General features: G+C 46.5%; 1 protein-coding gene across 1 annotated transcript; it reads left to right on the top strand.

Annotated features, from left to right (window-relative positions):
- The first annotated feature begins 11,476 nt into the window (after nt 1-11,476).
- Nucleotides 11,477-12,638, top strand: LOC147963893 (xylanase inhibitor protein 1-like). Its single transcript, XM_087531312.1, has one exon. The coding sequence runs from the start codon at nt 11,556-11,558 to the stop codon at nt 12,471-12,473; it is 918 nt and encodes a 305-aa protein (XP_087387438.1). The 5' UTR covers nt 11,477-11,555; the 3' UTR covers nt 12,474-12,638.
- Nucleotides 12,639-26,277: the final 13,639 nt, after the last annotated feature.

Below are 26,277 nucleotides of genomic sequence, written 5' to 3' on the forward strand. Positions count from 1 at the left end.
CCAAAGTAGGCCTTTAGTACCAGTTGGTGGCTCCAACCGGTACTAAAGGCTCACCCTATATATACAGCACTTATGAAATTTCAGTTACATCTCCCCACTTCTTTCGTCAACCTCTCACGCGCCGCTCCCGTCGTCGCGCCCGTCGCCCGTCGTCGTCGTCGTCGTCCCCGCCGCCGCCCCGAACGCCGCGCGCCGCCGTCCGTCGTCGTCCCGCGACGCGGTCCCGTCGTCGTCCCGCGCCGCCGTCCGTACGTATCTCGCTCTCTCCTCGCGCGTACCCGGCCGCGCGCCGTCCGCCCCGAACGCCGTGCGCCGCCGTCCGTCCCCGCCGCCACCCCGAACACCGGCGCCCCCGCCCTGTACGCTGGCGCGCGCCCCCGCTCGTACGTACGGGGCGGCGCGCATGCACACACACACATGCATATACCACACACGCATACACACACATACACACATACGTACACACATATACGTATACACACACATACACACACATTTTTTTTCTTATTTTCTGTTTTTCAGAAAAGTTAATTAGATGATTGAATGTTAGATTAATGTCGAATGTTAGATGAATTAGCTAGATAGAAAAAATGTCGAACTAGAGATTAGAACTAGTTGAATAATTAATATAACTAGTTTATTTTTAGTAAGAAAATTTAGGTATATGAGATTTGAACTAGTTCAATAATTAATATAACTAGTTTATTTTTAGTAAGAAAATTTAGGTATATGAGATTTGAACTAGTTCAATAATTAATATAACTATTTTATTTTTAGTAAGAAAATTTAGGTATATGAGATTTGAACTAGTTCAATAATTAATATTACTAGTTTATTTTTAGTAAGAAAAATTTAGGTATATGAGATTTGAACTAGTTCAATAATTAATATAACTAGTTTATTTTTAGTAAGAAAAATTTAGGTATATGAGATTTGAACTAGTTCAATAATTAATATAACTAGTTTATTTTTAGTAAGAAAAATTTAGGTATATGAGATTTGAACTAGTTCAATAATTAATATAACTAGTTTATTTTTAGTAAGAAAAATTTAGGTATCTGAGATTTGATGATCTAATTAAAATATTATTTGTTAATGAGTTTTTCTGTTTATTTAATTTTTTATATATTTTGAGTTTATATAAATGTTAGATTAATGTCGAATGTTAGATGAATTAGATAGAAAAGTTAAATATATAGTAATGTCAATTGAATATATAGTTAGATATATTAATGTCAAATGTTAGATGAATATATATTTGGCTAGATATAGGTGTTTAATGTTTCACCTATATGAATATAGGAAATGTCATCTGACGACGAAAAAGATTTTATTTTGTGCGAACACTGTGAAGACCAGCGCGGCCTGTGCAACCAAAATTTCCTTGTTGATGGTAGGCGCTTCAGCATCAAGCTGGATGAGACATTCGAAGTTGATACAGTAAGTCACTTTGTCAATTATTATTTGAATGCAAAACTTATGCTTCATTTGCTTCAACTTATAATTTTAAATTTTCACTATTCTACTATAGCGCATCCCCTGCCATGCAAGAATTTTTGTCTTGGATAAGATAGGTTTTAGTGCTATAGATGATATGGAGGTAAAGAGTGTTTACTTGAAGACGGAGCATGGGTATACTTTCAACGTCAAATTATATAATGGAGACACATACACCCATTTTGAATACAAAACTTGGCAAGCACTATGCAAGGCTTATGCATTTAAGCCTGATATGGTTATCACCTTTGATATTCGTCCGGAAGATGATATTGAAGGTAATATAGACATCTGGGTCGATGTGCAAACGCCTCCAGTTCTATCATTTGGTGAGTTTTTCTCAACCATGCATGCATATGTTTATGTCTTTCATACAGTTTATTCAAAAATAGTTGACAACTAATTTGTATTGTCAGCTTATTTCGGTTCAAGCAAACATGTCCGGCGCTTGGTAGACAGGACCTACTACTGCCCCGGGGCTCAACTAAACTGCGAGGAGATAAGTCATTATGTTTCATGGCTTGAGGATCTTAATACTGTCAAGACAATTTTTTTCCTAAACTTAGAAATGTTAGTACTCAAAACGTGCGACCAATGGTGATCGTATTGAACTACGGTCACATCTATAATCAAAAGATGGTAAGATTTTAAATATTTGTCCTTAATTAGTGCATCTTTTGCATACATTATTTTTGAAGCTAAACTTTCATTGCTTAGTATATTAATTACTATACGATGTTGTTCAACAGGGACTTCCGATGACAGTTGTGCCTCAGTGGATCGAGACAAAAGGTCGCATGCCAATGGTTAGCTTACGACCAAGATTTCCTACATTGCACATGAGTGCATTCAGGATTTCTGAAAGCGAAGAATGCTTAATAGTGAAAGATTGGAGCAAAATTGTTAACGATCGCAGAGAAGTACTAGGGGGCAGTAAGGTGAAGCGCAACCCAAGATTAGGAGACAGATTCATCTGCATGCTCCAGTATGATGAATCAGGAGAGCTATACATGTTCTATGCTATTCTACCTGAGAGGGAGCAGCAGGATCAGTAGCTACTAGTTCATGCTCTTAATTAGTACTTGTCTCATGTCCGTGTCCTGAACTTCGATCTTGGTGACGATTATGTTGAACTTGATGATATCTTTGCTTCTGTTACAAAGTGAATGTTTCCTCTTTAAGCTAGCCAGCGTTGATGATGATTAGATAGCTAGCGCGGTAATGACTATGATGATTAAATAGTGGTAATTAGACGACTACGATGATTTTTAGCTAGCTAGAGTTTATTTATTTATTAATATGCGATGATGATGATGATGATGATGATGACGACTACAACTCATTATAACGTAAAACAATCCTAAATTAAATTGATAACACAAATTTAATTGAAAAATACAAAATAAAACAAAAACCCACAACCATTTAGTACCGGTTGGTGTTACCAACCGGTACTAAAGGGCTCCCGGCCCCCGGAGCTGGCTCGTGCCACGTGGTTCCCCTTTAGCACCGGTTCGTGCTGAACCGGTACTAAAGGGGGGGGCCTTTAGTGCCGAAACGTTAGTGCCGGTTCCATAACCGGCACTAAAGGCCCTTGCAAACCGGTGCTAATGGCCCGTTTTCTACTAGTGTACGCCTCACATTTGACAAGCTCTGCACATATGACATTAAGCTCAATCCAGAAAAATGTGTTTTTGGCGTCCCCACAGGAAAGCTGCTGGGTTTCATCGTCTCCAATAGAGGAATTGAAGCAAATCCAACCAATATCCAAGATCTGTCACAGTTGGCTATGCCAACAGACCTTAAACAAGTCCAAAAACTCGCGGGTTGCGTGGCAGCTCTAAGCCGCTTTATCTCCAGATTGGGAGAAAAGGCACTGCCACTCTATCGCCTTCTATGGCAAACCGATCACTTCGAGTATACGGACGCGGCAACAACCGGACTGGAAGAAATAAAAACACTCCTAGCGAGCAACCCAATCCTTGCCACGCCAAACTTCGGTGAACCCATGCTGCTATACATATCGGCAACACATCAAGTGGTGAGCGTCGTGCTCGTCGTTGAACGAGAACAGGACGGACATAAATTCCCGCTTCAGAAGCCACTATACTATGTATCCACTGTCCTTACACCATGCAAATCCCGGTACCCCCATTATCAAAAGATAACATACGCGGTCTTCATGGCATCCCGAAAGCTACGACCCTACTTCCAGGAGTGTTCGATCACGGTGGCTTCTGAAGTACCACTCAATGACATAATAAACAACCGCAATGCCACGGGCCGGATTGCCAAATGGGCCATTGAGCTCCTTCCATTTGATATTACATACAAACCACGTCGATCTATTAAATCCCAAGTACTGGCTGACTTCGTCGCCGAATGGACAGAGGCCAAACTCCCTATAGAGTACGTCACATATTCCAACTAGGTTATGTACTTGATGGCTCCAAAATGTTGGCAGGGCTGGGAGCGGGCGTCGTTTTGATGTCCCCCACGGGAGACGTCGTTCAGTATGTACTCCAAATACTATACACAGACTCCAATGATGCAGCCGAATACGAGGCTTTATTGCATGGTCTCCGGATGGCCGTCTCCATGGGCATACAGTGCCTGGAAGTGCGCGGGGACTCAAACCTTGCAATATCTCAAATAAATGGAGACTTCGATGCCAAAGATCCGAAAATGGCGGCTTATAGTAATACCGCCCTACAAATGTCGTCTCGGTTCGAGGGACTCGAGTTTCATCATATGGCCCGAGAAAGTAATCAAGCGGCGGACGTTCTTGCTCGTATAGGCGCCAAGCACGACCCAGTCCCAACTAACATCTTTCTGGAAAGGCTTTTCAAGCCATCCGTGGTGTGGCAGGGGGAAAGCAGCAACACTAGTCCGGATCCGAAGACAACCCCAGATTCCGAACACACCGATATCATCGGGGGCTCAGCCACTGAAATAACACCATCGAACCATCTCATTATGGCAGTCATTGCCCCATGGACCAAACCCTTCTTGGCCTACCTTAATAGGAAGGAACTTCCTGAGGATCAAAATGAGGCCCGCCGCATTGTCTGGCGTTCGAAGGCCTACAAGGTTCACGACGGAGAACTCTATAAGAAAAGCATTACCGGAGTCCTTCAAAGATGCAGCTCCGAGGAGGGGCGGTAGCTCCTGGCTGAGATTCATGCCGGTCTCGGCGGGCACCACGCCGCAGCTCGGGCCCTTGTTAGCAAGGCCTTCCGTATAGGGTTTTATTGGCCGACGGCCCGAGCAGATGCACAGGACCTTGTCCAACATTGCGTCGGATGCCAACTCTTAGCCAATCAAAGCCACATGCCCCCACTGCCCTACAAACAATCCCCATCACTTGGCCTTTTGCGGTCTGGGGACTGGACATGGTTGGACCCCTTAAAGGAGGAAGCCATAAGAAAAAATATCTGCTGGTCATGGTGGATAAATTCACTAAGTGGATAGAGGCCAAACCAATTAAAACGGCCGAGTCCGGGCCGGTGATAGAATTTATATCCGGCGTCGTACATCATTATGGTGTCCCACACAGCATCATCACTGATAACGGATCTAATTTCACAGCCGACGAAGTCAAAACCTGGTGCACTAATCTGGGCATCAAGCTCGATTACGCCTCTGTTTATCATCCGCAGACAAACGGTCAAGTTGAACGGGCCAACATTCTTATAATGAGCGGCATCAAACCCAGGCTGGTGCGGTCTTTCAACGAATCAGACACGCACTGGGTCGAGGAGCTTGACTCTGTACTCTGGGGGCTGCGGACCACGCCAACCGAACTACCGGATACACGCCTTTTTTCATGGTGTATGGCGCAGAGGTTGTGCTAGCCTGCGACATTATACATGACTCACCTTGGGTGCGCATGTACGAAGGGAGAGAGGCCGAGCTTGATTGGCAGGACAGCCTAGACGCCCTGGAGGAGGAGCGTGACGTCGGAAAAGCCCGTTCCACATTTTATCAACAATAGGCCCGCAGATATCAAAGGGGAGAAGTACGGGCTAAGACTTATAATGTTGGCGAACTTGTTCTACGCTTGCCGGAGAAGAAAAAGGACAAACTCAAGCCCAAATGGGAGGGTCCCTTCATCATTGACGAAGTCCTCACCAGAGGAGTGTACCGCCTGCGTGATGCGTCAGACAATCGCCTTGATCCGAACCCCTGGAACGCGGCCAGACTCCGAAGATTCTATGCCTAAGCGCCGAACTCTTTGTTCGTCTCCTTCTCCCTGCTATTCCATAATACTTTTTTTCTTTCTTTCTCTCTCTTTTAGTTTTTCTCTTTAGCCTTAAAGCTTTCGTGCGGTTAGCCCCTGCACCTCGGACGCACACATATGCCTTCAAATATGTACGTCCATTATGCCTGGGGGCTTCTTGTACAGAAGCTTGCTATTACTCTCCGGGCATCAAGCTCATCACATATGCGTTTTGCCCATATGTACCTTTTCTTCGCCATTATATGCATCGATATGACTTAAGTTTTGGCCAAGCTAGGTTGTCTAGCTCCTGTGCTTATGCCTACGTTCCCGTTAGTTCGGCTAGGGCATAAAGGGAGCACCTCTGCGATTGTTACTGTCGGGTCATCCGAATGTGTACCTCAGACTGTGTGAAGCCGAAAGCTAGTGTTCTTAAGGGAATATTCGGTCAGTGAATTAAAGATTTTTTTTGCATTCACTCCATTTGCGAACCCCCAGAAGATATATATATATATATATATATATATATATATATATATATACTACGATTTTTTCAATCACAGTTCGGACATGCGCTCTAACGCATGCACACCCGGGGAAAGGACCCTTAACGGAACTATTCTCTCTGGAAGATGTTTCTTACATAATGTAATATAACATAACTAGCCGGATACAACTTGTCTATTCAAGCAACTATGATCCCTACGCCTGGTTTCCATGCATACCCCAGTCTATTCGACCGCACGGGTATTCGGAAACACTCCGCGCCTTTGGGTCCAGACGGCAAAGCGAAAAGGTCTGCCATGACAATCATTTTACAATTCAGCTAGACTGAAAGATACACAGTCATTTCGACTCAAAAATTTCCTCCTCTATACCCTCCAGCAGGCTATCTAACTTACAATCCTGCTGGGAATATTTGGCAGCTACTGCTACTTGGTCATACACCAATTAACGGGAACTTCCTTCCCGTCTGACCCTAAAGGTCCGACCCGAGCCATATGATTCGGGTCAAGCTTGGTGTATCGTGTCTTCACCATGGCCCAGGCTTCTTGAGCCCCATCCCGGCAGGCCGATATTTTCCACAATCGGAAGCGCCGGCGCACCCCCTTGAATAGCTCTAGGAGCTCCTCCATCTTTCCTGGAGGGAGGCAGTTGGCCACAAAGCTTTGGCAACGCTTCACATCACCTACCGAGCTTGCTCATGAATACGCGACAACACTTGTAGCAGATCGCCTTAGAATCCGGACATCTCATGGATATAACTCTGTCAGTTCCTGGTATCTCTGGACTATTATAAAGTAAAGTCGGCCACATACTGAACATGCCACCACGCAACCTTTTATTCTCCTTCACGGAGTCGTCCAGTTGGGCCCGTACATCTTTCAGATCCTCGCCCAATCGGGTATTCAAATTCTGGAGCTTGTTCTTCTCTAGCACAACTTTTCTGAGCACACGCTTGCTCACGGCTAGCAGCTTCTTGGCTTCTCGTTCTCCGTCCTGGGCAGCTTTCAGTTGTTCTTGCAGTTGACCTAGTGATCCTGGTAGGAGGTAAGCAACCGTGTTTAACATTATTGGTATACCATTTTGTTTTCTCAATGGAGGGGAACATTACCAGGAGACGCCTTCTTGGATTTCTCCAGTTTGGCACGGGCAGCAGTTAGCTGCGTCCGACACTTTTCTAGCTCTTGGGCTAACAGGTCGTTCTTCTCCGTAAGAACCTGGTTATACAATGATACTTAAATCAGTTGTACCAACTGCTTCAAGTATCGGGGGCTACTGGCATATGGTTATCATAGTCAGACAAAGTAAACTTACCCGCACATCTTTTAAATGATGCCTTGTGGCTCTGTTAAGCCCATCGCGAGCAGCTCGGATGTATGCATCAGCGAAGCTGAAGGTGTTAAATGCCTCTTCTGAAAAGCCAGGGTCTTGTAAAACGGCCCTACGACATCGATGATTCATGGCGCTCTCCACTTCCGAGTTAGTGATGGATACATCCTCCGAATCCTCGGATGGGGACAGTCCGGTGTTACCCCCACATCAGCCCCCGTCTTTACGGCAGGATCTGGATCCTGGCTGTGTGAAGTATGACCAGCCGGACCCCTGGTTATAGTCCGGCACACTTTTTTCCTGATACATGATAAACATAAAGGTCAAAGTTGGATGTGACTGCCAAGGTGCATATTTGCAAATCCATACCTCTTTGATGAAGGCTCGACCGTATCTTTGTTAGCCTTCCTCTTCAAAGGCTTGCCCGGCGTGGGGGCCACTCTCTTCGAAGATGCCCCTGGGGCAGCATGACGTGCCGAGCACCTCCCCTTTTGAGCACATGACAGTACGGTGGGTGAGGCAGTATGAGAAAACTTTTTTGGATGAAATATCTCCGGATTACTTACGTGTGAAGCGGGGAGAAGACCGGGATAATCAACGATGATGGTCACTTCTGTGCCGTCATAGCTCGTTTGGTAAAACACCCCGTTCGCGAGCACCACGAATATATCCGGATCCTCTTCGAATCCGGGGTCGAGGTACCGATTTTGACCCTCGGGCTGCGGGGCAAGGCTGTAAAGCCCCTCAGAAATCTTTCGCCAATGCTGTTGTAAATGGATGGGTTAGTGTTCGTTGAACATAGCTCAGGGAGTAGAATGAGTAGAGCAGAGGAGTTGGGAACTTACCCAGCTAGGAGGACTATACATGGAATATCCTTCCATGTGCTTGATGTGCAGGAACTCCTCTTCCTCCCCTTTGAACAGTTCGGCCAATATTTTGGCCAGGGCGACAGGGGTGTCTGGACCTTTCCTGCCGCGGCGGGAAGTGTCATCTTCCCCATTATAGTGCCACATGGGAAGTCCTCTGTATTGGACTGGCTGGACTCCCCACACTATGGAGGTCACCATTACTTCAACCATCGTGTATCGGACTGGGCGAGCGTCCTTATCTTGCTCAAGAGTTGGCGAACCTCCGCACTATCTTCCTCCTCGAGGCTCCGAGGGCGCCAACTGTGACGTTTCTTCAAGGGAACACTTGTGAACTCAGGAAGACCCCTCCGGGCTGGGTCTGGGAGTACGACGTCCTTGATGTAGAACCACTCGGAAGTCCACTCTTCAGACGCCTTCTTTGGCATGCCGGATAGGTATCCGGTCTCGGCAATGCGCCATATTTCGGCTCCGCCCACTTCAAATATCGATCCCTCATGGTTACGCGGGACAAGGCAGAATAACTTTCTCCACAGTTCAAAATGGGCCTCACAACCCAGGAATAGTTCGCATAAAGCGACATAACCCGCAATGTACACGATGGAGGCTGGAGTAAAGTTATGCAGCTGGAGGCCATAATATTCTAGAACCCCTCGGAGGAATGGATGAATTGGAAATCCTACGCCCCTTAGCAGATAGGGGACGAAACACACTTGCTCCCCCGGATGGATTGGGGAAATCCTCTACCTGGGTTTTGCCGTCAAGGGAGGTCAACCCTGCTCGGACAGGGACCAGATCTGCAGGGGGAGAAACCCCTGCGTTTGCAGCTTCACTAGCTGACCGTGGGATACGGAGCACCTCTCCCACTCGCCTCTATCTAGGCCGCAGGGACGGGAGGAGGAGCTGGGAACGCTAGACATGTTCTTTCCTGGCAACCTACGGGATTTTCTCTGCGAGATGGTTGAATGGATCTAGGATCCAGCCTCGTTAAATAGACATTGTCCCTCGCACGGCCGGGGTGTTATGTGCAAAAACGCCCTGACCTCTCGCATCCACTCGACACGTGGACGCTGAAGTTGTTGATACACAGAAGCCGAAGGGTACATGCATTGAATGGAAGGCCGAATACACTACTTGGAAGTCATTGGTGGAGGAACCCGCCTTGCAATGCCGAAGACAATCTATGCACCGAACACCTCGCCATTGAAGATTGGTTCGGGGGCTACTGAGGGAGTCCTGGACTAAGGGGTCCTCGGGCGCCCGGCCTGTTAGCCATGGGCCAGACTGATGGGTTGTGAAGATATGAAGACCGAAGACTGCACCCGTGTCCGGATGAGACTTTCCTTGGCATGGAAGGCAAGCTTGGCGGCCAACTATGTAGATTCCTTTCTCTGTAACCGACCTTGTGTAACCCTAGATCCCTCCCGTGTCTATATAAACTGGAGGGCTAGGTCCGTAGATACCCCAAATCCTCATAATCATAGCCAGACTAGACGTCTAGGGTTTAGCCATTACGATCTCGTGGTAGATCAACTCTTGTAATACTCGTATTCATCAAGATCAATCAAGCAGGACGTAGGGTATTACCTCCATAGAGAGGGCCCGGACCTGGGTAAACATCATGTCCCCTGTCTCCTGTTACCATCGACCTTAGACGCACAGTTTGGGACCCCCTACCCGAGATCCGCCGGTTTTGACACCAACATCCACCTCGGTCATATCGTCGTAGAGCTTAGGCGAAGCCCTGTGTCAGTAACTTCATCATCACCGTCATCACGATGTCATGCTGACGAAACTCTTCCTCGACCTCAGCTGGATCTAGAGTTCGTGGGACGTCACCGAGCTGAACATGTGCAGATCGCGGAGGTGTCGTACCTTCGGTGCTATTTGTCTGATCCCCATAATGTCATATCACAGACCGGCTTTGTGTTCCTACATGGTGGTACTGCTATATCATGAAAGTTTTCAAAACATACTCTGGTGGGAACATCTACCAATCATTCTGAAATAATTTCATTATTTGAAGCATCATGTGAATATTTATGGCTTTGCAGAATGATAAACCATAAACAACAATCATGTGGAATTGGTTCGATAGAGTCACCACCATTATCTATGAGGATAATGTGGCCTGTGTTGCGCAGATGCAAACATGATACATAAACAGTAATATTAGTACCATATTTCTCCTAAGTCCCCCCCCCCCCCACACACACACAATCTTCAGAAAAGCGGGGAAATAAACATCTTGCAAGTTAAATCATGTGGCAATCTTACTGATTTATTTACCAAGTCTTCACCAATTTCTACATTCCAACAATATGATCATGGAATTGGTATGTGACGACTTAAAACTTGCAGGTGTCAGGGGGAGTCTCTTTTTGAAATATCCTTGTTCAAGACATCACATTATGCTATCTCTTTGTGAGTTTATGTTTCAGGTTTTTATCAAAGATTTCATGAAGAATTTTTTGAAGGAGAATCCTTTTGAGATGATAGCACTACCCGGACAATCAAAAGATGATTCTACATGGTCAAGCCTAGATTAGGGGGAGTGTTGTGATTATAATTACAACATATGTAATTAGGGAGGAATCTCCCCATGTCCAAACCGTCATGCGGTTTGTCCCGCACAGACGTCTCTCATTTGTGCCCTCTGAAACCGAAGCCTTCCTTCGCTCGTGTCTCTCTACAGATGGTATAAATAGCGTCTGTAACCATCAATCAAGACAGAGATTTTTACTTTTCTCAAACAAAGAGATCGGTTAGGTCCGGTCAAAACTTAGTGGAGTATTTATACTCCACTAAGCCTTTTAGTCCCTTAACTTTTAGGGGAGTTAGAAATGCCCTTAGGATTCACTCCTGCGTGCGGCACGCCGCCCGGAAGGGAGCAACCAAAAGCAACCTGAAATGTTACTCTTGCTTGCCCAACTCAAGTCAACCATAGCTAGCTAAAATGGTGCTCCACTCAGCTATAGCTGCCTAACGAGCTGCGCTCCACGTCTCGATCTACCTCTCTATATTTAATTTGCCTCCAAAATCCATCTATATATATCGCATTCGAGCTAAACAACTCTTCATCCAAACAAGCAAAGGCAAATACTAAAGCTAGCTACGCCTACGAGTAGAAGAAACCAACAATGGCGCCGCTCGCACCCGGGAGGCCAGCAGCCTGCCTCCTGGCCCTTCTCTCCGTCGTCACGGCGCTATCCCTGGCGGCGCCGGGCTTGGCGGCGGGGAAGACCGGCCAGGTGACGGTGTTCTGGGGCCGGAACAAGGCCGAGGGGTCCCTGCGCGAGGCCTGCGACTCCGGCATGTACACCATGGTCACCATGTCTTTCCTCGACGTCTTTGGCGCCAAAGGAAAGTACCACCTCGACCTCTCCGGCCACGACCTCTCCGCCGTCGGCGCCGACATCAAGCACTGCCAGTCCAAGGGCGTCCCCGTCTCCCTCTCCGTTGGCGGCTACGGCACCGGCTACTCGCTCCCGTCCAACCGCTCCGCGCTCGACCTCTTCGACCACCTCTGGAACTCCTACTTGGGCGGGTCCAAGCCTGGCGTGCCCCGCCCCTTTGGCGACGCGTGGCTCGACGGCGTCGACCTCTTCCTGGAGCACGGCACGCCGGCGGACCGCTACGACGTGCTGGCGCTGGAGCTGGCGAAGCACAACATCCGCGGCGGCCCGGGGAAGCCGCTGCACCTGACGGCGACGGTCCGGTGCGGGTACCCGCCGGCGGCGCACGTGGGGCGGGCGCTGGCGACGGGGATCTTGGAGCGCGTGCACGTGAGGATCTACGAGGAGAGCGACAAGGCGTGCAACCAGTACGGGGCGTGGGAGGAGGCGTGGGACAGGTGGACGGCGGCGTACCCGGCCACCCGGTTCTTCATCGGGCTCACCGCCGACGAGAAGTCGTACCAGTGGATACACCCCAAGAACGTCTACTACGGCATCACGCCGGTGGTGCAGAAGAAGGACAACTACGGCGGGGTCATGCTCTGGGACCGATACTTCGACAAGCAGAGCGACTACAGTAGCTACATCAAGTACTACGCCTGATCGGAGTTATACTTTCACAAGCCACGCTGTTGCATGCATCACCGTCGATTTGATTTCGATGTGTTGTTGCAAACTTGCAAGCGAGAATAAAGTGAGGCTTGTACTACTTGGGTAAATAAATAATTGACCAGCTGGTCGTACGTACAGTTATGGTTTAGTTATCAACTCAATGTCTTGACTGCTTGTGTTTTTGTTTGTACAATTACAGAGTCTTTCAACAAACATGATAGTCTCTTAGTAGCAAATGATACAAATACATTGGATCCTGACCGATTTCTCTATTTGGTTTAAAATTCTCAAGCTGATCACCACTCAGAACTACTCCCTCCGTTTCAAAATAGGTGTCTCAACTTTATACCGGTTGAGACACCTATTATGGGACGGAGAGATTAGAAAATACATCTTTTAGCTAAAACATATCTAGATGTGTCATAAGTATTGCATATTTAAATTCTATGCCATTGATTTTAGGGGAGGATTCATGCGGGTATTTTTTTTTCTTTTTATGTTTCATTGAGTCATTATGTGCAATAACTAAGACACATCTAGATATGCCCTAAATATACCCAAAAGACATACACCAGCAATGAAATCCATACAGAACATCGGTTTCCCCATGATAGCAATCCAAACGATCATATACTTTCATCATATCAATTTTCTACGCATAACTCATGTTCTTCTTTGCTTTATTAATCTTCATGAAGTGTAAGCACTCAAAAATTATCATAAATATAATTAATATTAATCTGCCCAAGACAAAAGAAGACTGCTCCACAAAGATGATCTCTAGTAATAAGACTTTGAGCCTATTAGCAAGCACCTTGGACACCCCCTTATAAACCACATTACACAAGTGAATGGGTCTAAATTGCCACAAAGAAGTTGGATTAATAACATTGGGGGTGAGTACAATGATTTTTTTTCTTAATTACCTCCAAACTATCTTCTCTCCTTGGTATTGTATAAAGGCCAGCATCATTTTTTTTATCCTTCAGTCAAAGATTAGCGCGGTTTGACCCTAATCCGAACTGTGGCGTGTCACGTGCAACACAAAACGCGGCCATGAATAGCGTCACCAAAGAGGGTGAAATCCTGAAAAAGTGTTTAACTAAAATCAAATTAAGGGAGGGTCAAAACAGTAATTTTCGCCACCGCAGGAGAAGCGGTGCGCTGGCGCGCCGTGTGTGCGTAGGTCAGCCAAGGCTGCGGCGCGCGGGTGGGCCGGTCCAAGCTGGTGGGCCAGTGCGGTCCATGTGCGGACAGGCTGGCTCAGGCGTGTGATGCGGGTCGCGGCAACATGCACCTCCGACTGAAGCGGCACATGCAGATTTCTTGATTTTTATTTTATTTATTTTTGGAGAAGGTCCAAGAGGAAAGGAGCACACGCGCACGAGAACCTTCGAGGCTTCGGCAAGAAACATATGCATGTGCGTGTCATGCCCGACCTATGCGTTGGTAAGCACAGCTGGATGGTGGGCCATCTCTTGGAGGTTGGTCCCACATGGAAGTCACATGGAGGCAAGGCTACATATACAGCAGGGGGAGCACAGGAGGAGGCAGCGAAGGAATGAATAAATGTTCTGAATCTCATCTCGTGTGCTTCTGGTCCTCATCCCCTTCTGTGATTCCTCACCCCCAATTCTCCTAAATTATCCCAAATCGATCCAAATACTGAGCTAATTTGTGCATCCTCGATCCATCTAACGATCGGGTCGTGATAATTTGGTAATTGGAGCAAGGTTGATCCATCCAAAATTTTCGCTGCCCCGTGATTTGTTCGTCCGCTCGATCGGTAACATCCGTCGCGTCCGGTGCGGCTTCTTTCGAGAGGCCGCTCGAAATCCACCGTGGGGTTCGATCCTCGGCAACAGCCACGACAGCACCGACCCAACCATCTGCCCAGACAACCATGTTCTCTCCGGCATGGCCGCGAACACCGGCGGACTGAAGGTGTTGCTCGAGTCCCTCCTCAGCAAGTTGGATGAGACTAAAGCCACCGACGACAAGCGCCTGGGAGCGCAGCGCGCCTTCAACGAGCAAATCCACCATGATCTACAAAAGCAAATCCATCCTACCCGCAAAGCGCCTGACGGCGTCCGCAAGGCGCGCGACACCACGACGGCCTCCGCAACGTCCCAGGCAGGCTCGCCCATGCCGGACCTGCCGTGTTCACCAGCAGCAGTGTTACCGCTCCACCCTCACCAAGGCTCCACCTCATATGCGCGGCTGGTGACGGACTTGCCCCCGTTCCTTCCGACTAGTCCTGCAGTCACCACTCCAGTTCCTGTCTACCACATGTTCGACGAAATGCCTGAGAGTGAGTTCGACCCGCGCATGCGCTCACTGCTAGAGCTGACACAGATGGGCACAGTGGCTGCGTATACGGCGATGTTTTGGGAGTGTCTACACCATGTGCTACATCTCAACCCCAGCCTGAGCACCAAGTGCTTCATCCACCATTACATCAAGGGCTTGCACAAGAATATTCAAGCAGCCGTGAAGACACTATTGGGGATCGTAGCAGAAATTCAAAAATTTCTACGCATCACCAAGATCAATCTATGGAGTAATCTAGCAACGAGGGAAGGAGAGTGCACCTACATATCCTTGTAGATCGCTAAGCGGAAGCGTTCAAGTGAACGGGGTTGATGGAGTCGTACTCGTCGTGATCCAAATCACCGATGATCCTAGCGCCGAACTGACGGCACCTCCGCGTTCAACACACGTACGGTAGGAGACGTCTCCTCCTTCTTGATCCAGCAAGGTGAGAGGAGAAGAAGTTGAGGGAAAACTCCGACAGCACGACGGCGTGGTGGTGATGGAGCTCGTGGTTCTCCGGAAGGGCTTCGTCAAGCACTACGGAGGAGGATGAGGTGTTGGAGGAGGAAGAGGGCTGCGCCAGGGGAAGGGTGCGGCTGCCCTCTCTCTCCCTCACTATATATAGGGGAAAGGGAGGAGGGGGCGCCCTAGGGTTCCCTAGGGGAGGGGCGGCGGCCACAGGGGAAACCCTAGATGGGTTTGGGCGCCCGCACCCCCTAGGAAACTTGCCCCCCAAGACGGGAGGGGTGGCTGCCCTAGGGGTGGCGCCCCCACCTCTCCTGGTTACGTGAGATGGGGTGGGAGGGGCGCTTAGCCCCTTAGTGGGCTGATGTGCCCTCTCCCCTTGGCCCATAAGGCCCCCCAACGCTTGCCGGGGCCTCCAAAACCCCTTTCGGACATGCTGGTCATCACCTGGTACCCCGGAACAATTCCGGACTCCAATACCCTTCGTCCAATATACCGATCTTCACCTCCGGACCATTCCGGAGCTACTCGTCATGTCCGGGATCTCATCCGGGACTCCGAACAACCTTCGGTAACCACATACTATTTCCCATAACAACTCTAGCGTCACCGAACCTTAAGTGTGTAGACCCTACGGGTTCGGGAACCATGCAGACATGACCGAAACAACTCTCCGGCCAATAACCAACAGCGGGATCTGGATATCCATGTTGGATCCCACATGTTCCACGATGATCTCATCGGATGAACCACGATGTCGAGGATTCAATCAATCCCGTATACAATTCCCTTTGTCCAGCGGTATTGTACTTGCCCGAGATTCGATCGTCGGTATCCGATACCTTGTTCAATCTCGTTACCGGCAAGTCTCTTTACTCGTTCCGTAACACATCATCCCGTGATCAACTCCTTGTTCACATTGTGCACATTATGATGATGTCCTACCGAGTGGGCCCAGAGATACCTCTCCGTTTACACGGAGTGACAAATCCCAGTCTCGATTCGTGCCAACCCAACAGACACTTTCGGAGATACATGTAGTGTACCTTTATAGCCACCCAGTTACGTTGTGACGTTTGGCGCACCCAAAGCACTCCTACGGTATCCGGGAGTTGCACAATCTCATGGTCTAAGGAAATGATACTTGACATTAGAAAAGCTTTAGAAAACGAACTACACGATCTTGTGCTAGGCTTAGGATTGGGTCTTGTCCATCACATCATTCTCCTAATGATGTGATCCCGTTATCAACGACATCCAATGTCCATGGTTAGGAAACCGTAACCATCTATTGATCAACGAGCTAGTCAACTAGAGGCTTACTAGGGACATGGTGTTGTCTATGTATCCACACATGTATCTGAGTTTCCTATCAATACAATTCTAGCATGGATAATAAACGATTATCATGAACAAGGAAATATAATAATAACCAATTTATTATTGCCTCTAGGGCATATTTCCAACAGTCTCCCACTTGCACTAGAGTCAATAATCTAGTTCACATCGCCATGTGATTAACACTCACAGGTCACATCGCCATGTGACCAACATCCAAAGAGCTTACTAGAGTCACTAATCTAGTTCACATCACTATGTGATTAATACTCAATGAGTTCTGGGTTTGATCATGTTATGCTTGTGAGAGAGGTTGTAGTCAACGAGTTGTAGCGACCAGACCTCAAATAGTCTGATCTCTGTGCTCCGGTGTCATCCCTGGATCAGTAATGCTGACACCACATAGTACTCGGAGGATTTATAGCAGAGTAGCAATCACACACTTATTACATCGAGTGTCTCAAAAGAGAACTTATTACAATAAGTATGGCTTAAGGCCATCTAATAACGATAACAGCGGAAGGCTTGGAAGATAAGTGAGTCCATCAACTCCAACGACATCACTGAGTATAGGACCACGACCTAAAAACTCCTTAATCGTCGTTTGATAAGTCTGCAACATTAACGTTGCAGCCCGAAAACGGGTCAGCACATGGAATATGCTGGCAAGGTAACACATAGAGAGTAATGGAATGGAACAGCTATACTATATGCATATTTGGCTGGTGGAAAGCTCTATGGTTACAGTTTTGCATAAAGCCAATTTTTCCCTACTTCAAAGGAATAAAATTTAATTACTATCATGGTGGTTGTTAAACATTGAGAATGGTTGACAGCATTCTCAATCCCAATTAAGCATCATCATTAACAAAACCCAACAAAATTAATTTAGAGTAACATGTTGAGATTCACATGAAAATCCAAGTACTAAATACTCAAGATGTCCATAACCGGGGACACGGCTAATCATGATTAGTTTATTACACTCTGCAGAGGTTTGCGCACTTTTCCCCACAAGACTCGATCACCTCCGTTTGTTTTCTCGCACTACAGGGTGTTTGAGAAGACGGATGACCGAGACATAGTCTTTCAGAAGCGCTAGCACCTTACGATGGGTAGACCGTACCACCTACATCCCCTACATCTGCTAGTCTACCACTGTAAGAGTTCGCACAACTTACTCAACTATGCTAGAGCCCATAATAGCTTGTGCCTGCACACGGAAGTTTCTAGTATGAATAGTCTCATGATCCCTTTGAGCCTGGGTGGCGGTCCAAAAGAAAACAGGAAAGTCCTGGAATACCCAGGTGCCTCAATCCACCCAGATGTGTGTTTAAGTTGCCACCTTAGATAAACCATTAATTAACAATCCCACATCTGTCATGGATTTCACTCACCCAATCCACGTCTACTAGCATAGCATGGCATAATAAGCAAACGTAGAAGTAACTCCCAAAGGTTTGATATAAACAGGTAATAGGTACTACCTCATCTACTTCCCATCCCACAATTTAATTACATCCTAATCATGCAATGTGTGAGGATTGATCTAATGCAATAAAACTGGGTAGTAGGAAAGGTATGATCAAAGTGTTACTTGCCTTGCTGATGATCCGCGAAACCTAACGATTCGAAGTAACAGGCGGCGCACTCCGGGTATTCTATCGCAGACAAACAAACAAGCATACAATAAGTACTCATCTAATGCACAGGTAAAACTCAAATACGAGATCTAACCAGAAGGTTCAACTTAAGAACTCCGGTTGGCAAAAAGAATCAAATCGAACGAAGCAACGAAAAACAAACTGCGAAAGAAAACAACTTCGTTCTAGTAATCTGGATCTAGGGCAAATTTTATAGTAGCAAAATCTTGTTTAAGTTGGTTAAACGGATAAAGGGTTCCGAGACAAAACTCTAGGCGCTTGAATCGCCTGATTCCGATAACTCCTTAATCTGCTTCTTAATTTCCACCAAATCTTTTGCTGGCATCCTATATGGTCTCTTTGATATTGGACCTGTGCTTGGCAATAGCTCAATCAAAAACTCAATATCTCTACCCGATGGCATGCCTGGCAACTCCTATGGAAATACATCAGGGAAATCCCTTACCACTGGTACTTCCTCCTGCACAACTCCTGTTAGGCAATTTACTTGAGTCCTCTTTGGCACATGCCGGGATACATACTTGATCCTTCTCCCTTCTGGGGTGGTAAGCAAAATTGACTTACTAGCACACTCAATATTCCCTTCATACTTTGATAACCAATCCATGCCTAATATCACATCCAATCCTTGAGATTCCAATACTATTAGGTCTGAGGGAAAAACATAGTTACCAATCCTTAATGGTAACCGATCACACCATAGACTAGCCACATACTCTGCTCCGGGCGAGGTTACTAACATGGGTGACCTAAGGGCTTGGGTTGGTAGGTTATACTTATCCACAAATCCCCTTGAGATGTATGAATGCGATGCGCCAGTATCAAAAAGAACGAGTGCAGTAACTGACTTAACCAAAAACTTACCTATTACTGCATCGGGCTAAGCTTCAACCTCCTCCACGCTAACGTGGTTCACTTGTCCCCTGTTGAAAGGGTTTGGCTTCTTCCCAAAACTTCCATTGCTATTTCCATTTTGTAATTCAGGACATTCATTGGCATAATGTCCTATCTTCGAACACTTAAAGCAAGTGACTTAGCTTAGGTCCTTCTTGGCTGGGGTTGAGGGGTTGGTGCGGTTCTGGCCGTTGCTTCCTCCATTGCCATTTCCATTCTTGGTGCCATTGTGATTATGCGTGCTACCTCCTCCATGGGTATGCTGAAAATGTCCTCCCTGTCTAGGGGTAAAACGTGGCTTCTGCTGAGCTCCTGAATTGTACTTTCCTTGTCCATACTTCCTCTTGCGATTCTCAATTTGCTGCTGCTTCCCTTCAATCATAAGAGCATGATCTACCAACTCATGGTAGTTGTTGAAGGTTGCTACCATCAACTGCATGCTCAACTCATCATTCAGTCCTTCCAGAAACTTCTCCTGCTTAGCTGCATCCGTAGCGACTTCATCTAGGGCATAACGTGCTAACTTACTAAATTCCTCGACATACTGGCCAACTGTCCTTCCTCCTTGGCACAAGTTGCGAAACTCACGCTTCTTCATGGCCATAGCTCATGCTGAAACGTGTGCAGTATGAAAAGCCTGCTGAAACTGGTCCCATGTGACAGTGTCTACTGGGAAAGTGGCTGTGAAATTCTCCCACCATGATGCTGCGGGTCCTTCTAACTGATGTGCGACAAACTTCACCTTCTCCGCATCTGTGCATCCTGCTGTGGTCAACTCCCTAGCTGTCTTGCGGAGCCAATCATCTGCTACTATCAGCTCGGTGCTACTGGAAAACACCGACGGATTCAGCCTAAGAAAACAGGCTAAGTGGTCAATAGGTGGTGGTGGTGGTGGGTTGTTCTTGTTGTTCCCCTGATTCTGATTCTGGACTAGCAATTGCATCAATGTGTTCTGCTGCTGGATCAACTGGGTGAGCTCCGGTGGGAAGGCAAATCCGGGGTCACGTCTCGGAGGCATCTGAGGGTTTAGAAAAGATGAGATATAAGAATAGAGGGGGTCTAAAGAGAAAACACTACCCATATGCACATGAGGCAAAGCAAACAATTCACTTCAATCAATCAAACAAGGGCATACAATCGATCTATCTATCGCAAAAGTGCTCGGACTACTATATTTACATGGTGGACTACTACTACTGATGAGGTGGTCTACTAGAAATATTCTACGGTCGTTGACTCCATGATATGTGCTCCAGCTTCATCAACATAGTCATCATCGCTACTATCTGCTTCCGAGTCGGTGCCGTCGATGATGATGTAGTCTTCCGGGCTAATCTCCTTGGGTTCTTCGTCTTTATCTACTGGCGTAGGGTCTCCCATAAATATTCCAATCTTCTTGATCAGGTCGTCATTCTTCTCCACCAGTACTTCAATTTCCTCTTCATAATCTTCACGTGTAGCCTTGAGTTCTTCCTCCAGTTCCTTGATTCTAGTCTTAGCCTTCTTCAGATCTATCATGTCGGCGCACATCTGGTTCTCCTGTCGTCGAATGTGCTGGTTTAGCTCCTGGATAAAAGCTGCAATTGATCTATCCTTCCTGGTGCTGATCATCTCCCAGTGTTCATCTCGGCGCCCACAAATCTGGTAGATAGTGAAGGAAATATGCCCTAGAGGCAATAATAAAGTTATTATTTATTTCCTTATAATCATGATAAATGTTTATTATTCATGCTAGAATTGTATTAACCGGAAACATAATACACGTGTGAATACATAGACAAACAAAGTGTCACTAGTATGCCTCTACTTGACTAGCTCGTTAATCAAAGATGGTTATGTTTCCTAACCATGAACAAAGAGTTGTTATTTGATTACCGAGGTCACATCATTAGTTGAATGATCTGATTGACATGACCCATTCCATTAGCTTAGCACCCGATCCTTTAGTATGTTGCTATTGCTTTCTTCATGACTTATACATGTTCCTATGACTATGAGATTATGCAACTCCCGTTTGCCGGAGGAACACTTTGGGTGCTACCAAACGTCACAACGTAACTGGGTGATTATAAAGGAGCATTACAGGTGTCTCCAAAGGTACATGTTGGGTTGGCATATTTCGAGATTAGGATTTGTCACTCCGATTGTCGGAGAGGTATCTCTGGGCCCTCTCGGTAATGCACATCACTTAAGCCTTGCAAGCATTGCAACTAAATGAGTTAGTTGCGGGATGATGTATTACAGAACGAGTAAAGAGACTTGCCGGCAACGAGATTGAACTAGGTATTGGAATACCGACGATCGAATCTCGGGCAAGTAACATACCGATGACAAAGGGAACGACGTATGTTGTTATGCGGTCTGACCGATAAAGTTCTTCGTAGAATATGTAGGAGCCAATATGGGCATCCAGGTCCCGCTATTGGTTATTGACCGGAGACGTGTCTCGGTCATGTTTACATTGTTCTCGAACCCGTAGGGTCCGCACGCTTAAGGTTACGATGACTGTTATATTATGAGTTTATGCATTTTGATGTACCGAAGGTTGTTCGGAGTCCTGGATGTGATCACGGACATGACGAGGAGTCTCGAAATGGTCGAGACATAAAGATTGATATATTGGAAGCCTATGTTTGGATACCGGAAGTGTTCCGGGTGAAATCGGGATATTACCGGAGTACCGGGAGGTTAAAGTAACCCCCCCGGGAGCTAAATGGGCCATGATGGGCCTTAGTGGAAAAGAGAGGAGGCAGCCCTACATGGGCCGCGTGCCCCTCCCCTCCCTTGGTCCGAATAGGACAAGGAGAGGGGGCTAGCCCCTCTCTCTCTTTTCCCCCCTCCGCGAATCCTATTCCAACTAGGATTGGGGGGGGGGGGGGAATCCTACTCCCAGAGGGAGTAGGACTCTCCTGGCGCGCCCTCCTTGGCCGGCCAGCCTCCCCCCTTTAGTCCTTTATATACGGAGGCAGGAGCACCCCAGAGACACACAAGTTGATCCACGTGATCTTTTCCTTAGCCGTGTGCGGTGCCCCAGCCACCATAGTCCTCGATAATACTGTAGCGGAGTTTAGGCGAAGCCCTGCTGCTGTAGTGCATCAAGATCGTCACCACGCCGTCGTGCTGACGGAACTCTTCCCCGACACTTTGCTGGATCGGAGTCCGGGGATCGTCATCGAGCTGAACGTGTGCTAGAACTCGGAGGTGCCGTAGTTTCGGTGCTTGATCGGTCGGATCGTGAAGACGTACGACTACATCAACCAAACGCTTCCGTTGTCGATCTAATAGGTATGTAGATCATACTCCCCCTCTCGTTGCTATGCATCACATGATCTTGCGTGTGCGTAGGAAATTTTTTGAAATTACTACGAAACCCAACAGTGGCATCCGAGCCTAGGTTTTATATGTTGATGTAATATGCACGAGTAGAACACAAGTGAGTTGTGGGCGATATAAGTCATACTGCCTACCAGCATGTCATACTTTGGTTCGGCGGTATTGTTGGATGAAGTGGCCCAGACCGACATTACGCGTACGCTTACGCGAGACCGGTTCTCCCGACGTGCTTTGCACAGAGGTGTCTTGTGGGTGACAGTTTCTCCAACTTTAGTTGAACCAAGTGTGGCTACGCCTGGTCCTTGCAAAGGTTAAAACGGAGTCAAATTGACAAACTATCGTTGTGGTTTTGATGCGTAGGTGAGATTGGTTCTTGCTTAAGCCCGTAGCAGCCACGTAAAACTTGCAACAACAAAGTAGAGGACGTCTAACTTGTTTTTGCAGGGCATGTTGTGATGTGATATGGTCAAGGCATGATGCTGAATTTTATTGTATGAGATGATCATGTTTTGTAACCGAGTTATCGGCAACCGGCAGGAGCCATATGGTTGTCGCTTTATTGTATGCAATGCAATCGCGATGTAATGCTTTACTTTATCACTAAACGGTAGCGATAGTCGTGGAAGCACAAGCTTGGCGAGACGACAACGATGCTACGATGGAGATCAAGGTGTCACGCCGGTGATGATGGTGATCACGACGGTGCTTCGGAGATGGAGATCACAAGCACAAGATGATGATGGCCATATCATATCACTTATATTGATTGCATGTGATGTTTATCTTTTATGCATCTTATCTTGCTTTGATTGACGGTAGCATTATAAGATGATCTCTCACTAAATTATCAAGAAGTGTTCTCCTTGAGTATGCACCGTTGCGAAAGTTCTTCGTGCTGAGACACCACGTGATGATCGGGTGTGATAGGTTCTACGTTCAAATACAACGGGTGCAAAACAGTTGCACACGCGGAATACTCAGGTTATACTTGACGAGCCAAGCATATACAGATATGGCCTCGGAACACGGAGACCGAAAGGTCGAGCGTGAATCATATAGTAGATATGATCAACATAATGATGTTCACCAATGAAACTACTCCATCTCAAGTGATGATCGGACATGGTTTAGTTGATTTGGATCACGTAATCACTTAGAGGATTAGAGGGATGTCTATCTAAGTGGGAGTTCTTTAAGTAAATTAACCGAACTTAAATTTATCATGAAACTTAGTACCTGATAAGTATCTTGCTCGTTTATGCTTTTTTGTAGATAGATGGCTCGTGCTGTTGTTCCGTTGAATTTTAATGCGTTCCTTGAGAAAGCAAAGTTGAAAGATGATGGTAGCAATTACACGGACTGGGTCCGTAACTTGAGGATTATCCTCATTGCTGCACAGAAGAATTATGTCCTGGAAGCACCGCTGGGTGCCAGGCCTGCTGCAGGAGCAACGCCGGATGTTATGAACGTCTGGCAGAGCAAAGCTGATGACTACTCGATAGTTCAGTGTGCCATGCTTTACGGCTTAGAATCGGGACTTCAACGACGTTTTGAACGTCATGGAGCATATGAGATGTTCCAGGAGTTGAAGTTAAATTTCAAGCAAATGCCCGGATTGAGAGATATGAAGTCTCCAATAAGTTCTATAGCTGCAAGATGGAGGAGAACAGTTCTGTCAGTGAGCATATACTCAAAATGTCTGGGTATAATAATCACTTGATTCAATTGGGAGTTAATCTTCCAGATGATTGCGTCATTGACAGAATTCTCCAATCACTGCCACCAAGCTACAAGAGCTTCGTGATGAACTATAATATGCAAGGGATGAACAAGACTATTCCCGAGCTCTTCGCAATGCTGAAAGCTGCGGAGGTAGAAATCCAGAAGGAGCATCAAGTGTTGATGGTCAATAAGACCACTAGTTTCAAGAAAAAGGGCAAAGGGAAGAAGAAAGGGAACTTCAAGAAGAACGGCAAGCAAGTTGCTGCTCAAGAGAAGAAACCCAAGTCTGGACCTAAGCCTGAAACTGAGTGCTTCTACTGCAAGCAGACTGGTCACTGGAAGCGGAACTGCCCCAAGTATTTGGCGGATAAGAAGGATGGCAAGGTGAACAAAGGTATATGTGATATACATGTTATTGATGTGTACCTTACCAATGCTCGCAGTAGCACCTGGGTATTTGATACTGGTTCTGTTGCTAATATTTGCAACTCGAAACAGGGACTACGGATTAAGCGAAGATTGGCTAAGGACGAGGTGACGATGCGCGTGGGAAACGGTTCCAAAGTCGATGTGATCGCAGTCGGCACGCTACCTCTACATCTACCTTCGAGATTAATATTAGACCTAAATAATTGTTATTTGGTGCCAGCGTTAAGCATGAACATTATATCTGGATCTTGTTTAATGCGAGACGGTTATTCATTTAAATCAGAGAATAATGGTTGTTCTATTTATATGAGTAATATATTTTATGGTCATGCACCCTTGAAGAGTGGTCTATTCTTGTTGAATCTCGATAGTAGTAACACACATATTCATAATGTTGAAGCCAAAAGATGCAGAGTTGATAATGATAGTGCAACATATTTGTGGCACTGCCGTTTAGGTCATATCGGTGTAAAGCGCATGAAGAAACTCCATACTGATGGACTTTTGGAACCACTTGATTATGAATCACTTGGTACTTGCGAACCGTGCCTCATGGGCAAGATGACCAAAACACCGTTCTCCGGTACTATGGAGAGAGCAACAGATTTGTTGGAAATCATACATACAGATGTATGTGGTCCGATGAATATTGAGGCTCGTGGCGGATATCGTTATTTTCTCACCTTCACAGATGACTTAAGCAGATATGGGTATATCTACTTAATGAAACATAAGTCTGAAACATTTGAAAAGTTCAAAGAATTTCAGAGTGAAGTTGAAAATCATCGTAACAAGAAAATAAAGTTTCTACGATCTGATCGTGGAGGAGAATATTTGAGTTATGATTTTGGTGTACATTTGAAAAATTGTGGAATAGTTTCGCAACTCACATCACCCGGAACACCACAGCGTAATGGTGTGTCCGAACGTCGTAATCGTACTTTACTAGATATGGTGCGATCTATGATGTCTCTTACTGATTTACCGCTATCGTTTTGGGGATACGCTCTAGAGACAGCTGCATTCACGTTAAATAGGGCACCATCAAAATCCGTTGAGACGACGCCTTATGAACTGTGGTTTGGCAAGAAACCAAAGTTGTCGTTTCTAAAGGTTTGGGGCTGTGATGCTTATGTGAAAAAGCTTCAACCTGATAAGCTCGAACCCAAATCGGAGAAATGTGTCTTCATAGGATATCCAAAGGAAACTATTGGATACACCTTCTATCACAGATCCGAAGGCAAAACTTTTTTTGCTAAATTCGGAAACTTTCTGGAGAAGGAGTTTCTCTCGAAAGAAGTGAGTGGGAGGAAAGTAGAACTTGACGAGGTAACTGTACCTACTCCCTTATTGGAAAGTAGTACATCACAGAAAACTGTTTCTGCGACACCTACACCAGTTAGCGAGGAAGCTAATGATGATGATCATGAAACTTCAGAACAAGATACTACTGAACCTCATAGATCAACCAGAGTAAGGTCCGCGCCAGAGTGGTACGGTAATCCTGTTCTGGAAGTCATGCTACTAGATCATGATGAACCTACGAACTATGAAGAAGCGATGGTGAGCCCAGATTCCGCAAAGTGGCTTGAAGCCATGAAATCTGAGATGGGATCCATGTATGAGAACAAAGTATG

This window comes from Triticum urartu, chromosome 6A (assembly GCF_056163025.1).
Source record: "Triticum urartu cultivar PI428250 chromosome 6A, HENAU_Tu73, whole genome shotgun sequence".
Taxonomy (NCBI): domain Eukaryota; kingdom Viridiplantae; phylum Streptophyta; class Magnoliopsida; order Poales; family Poaceae; genus Triticum; species Triticum urartu.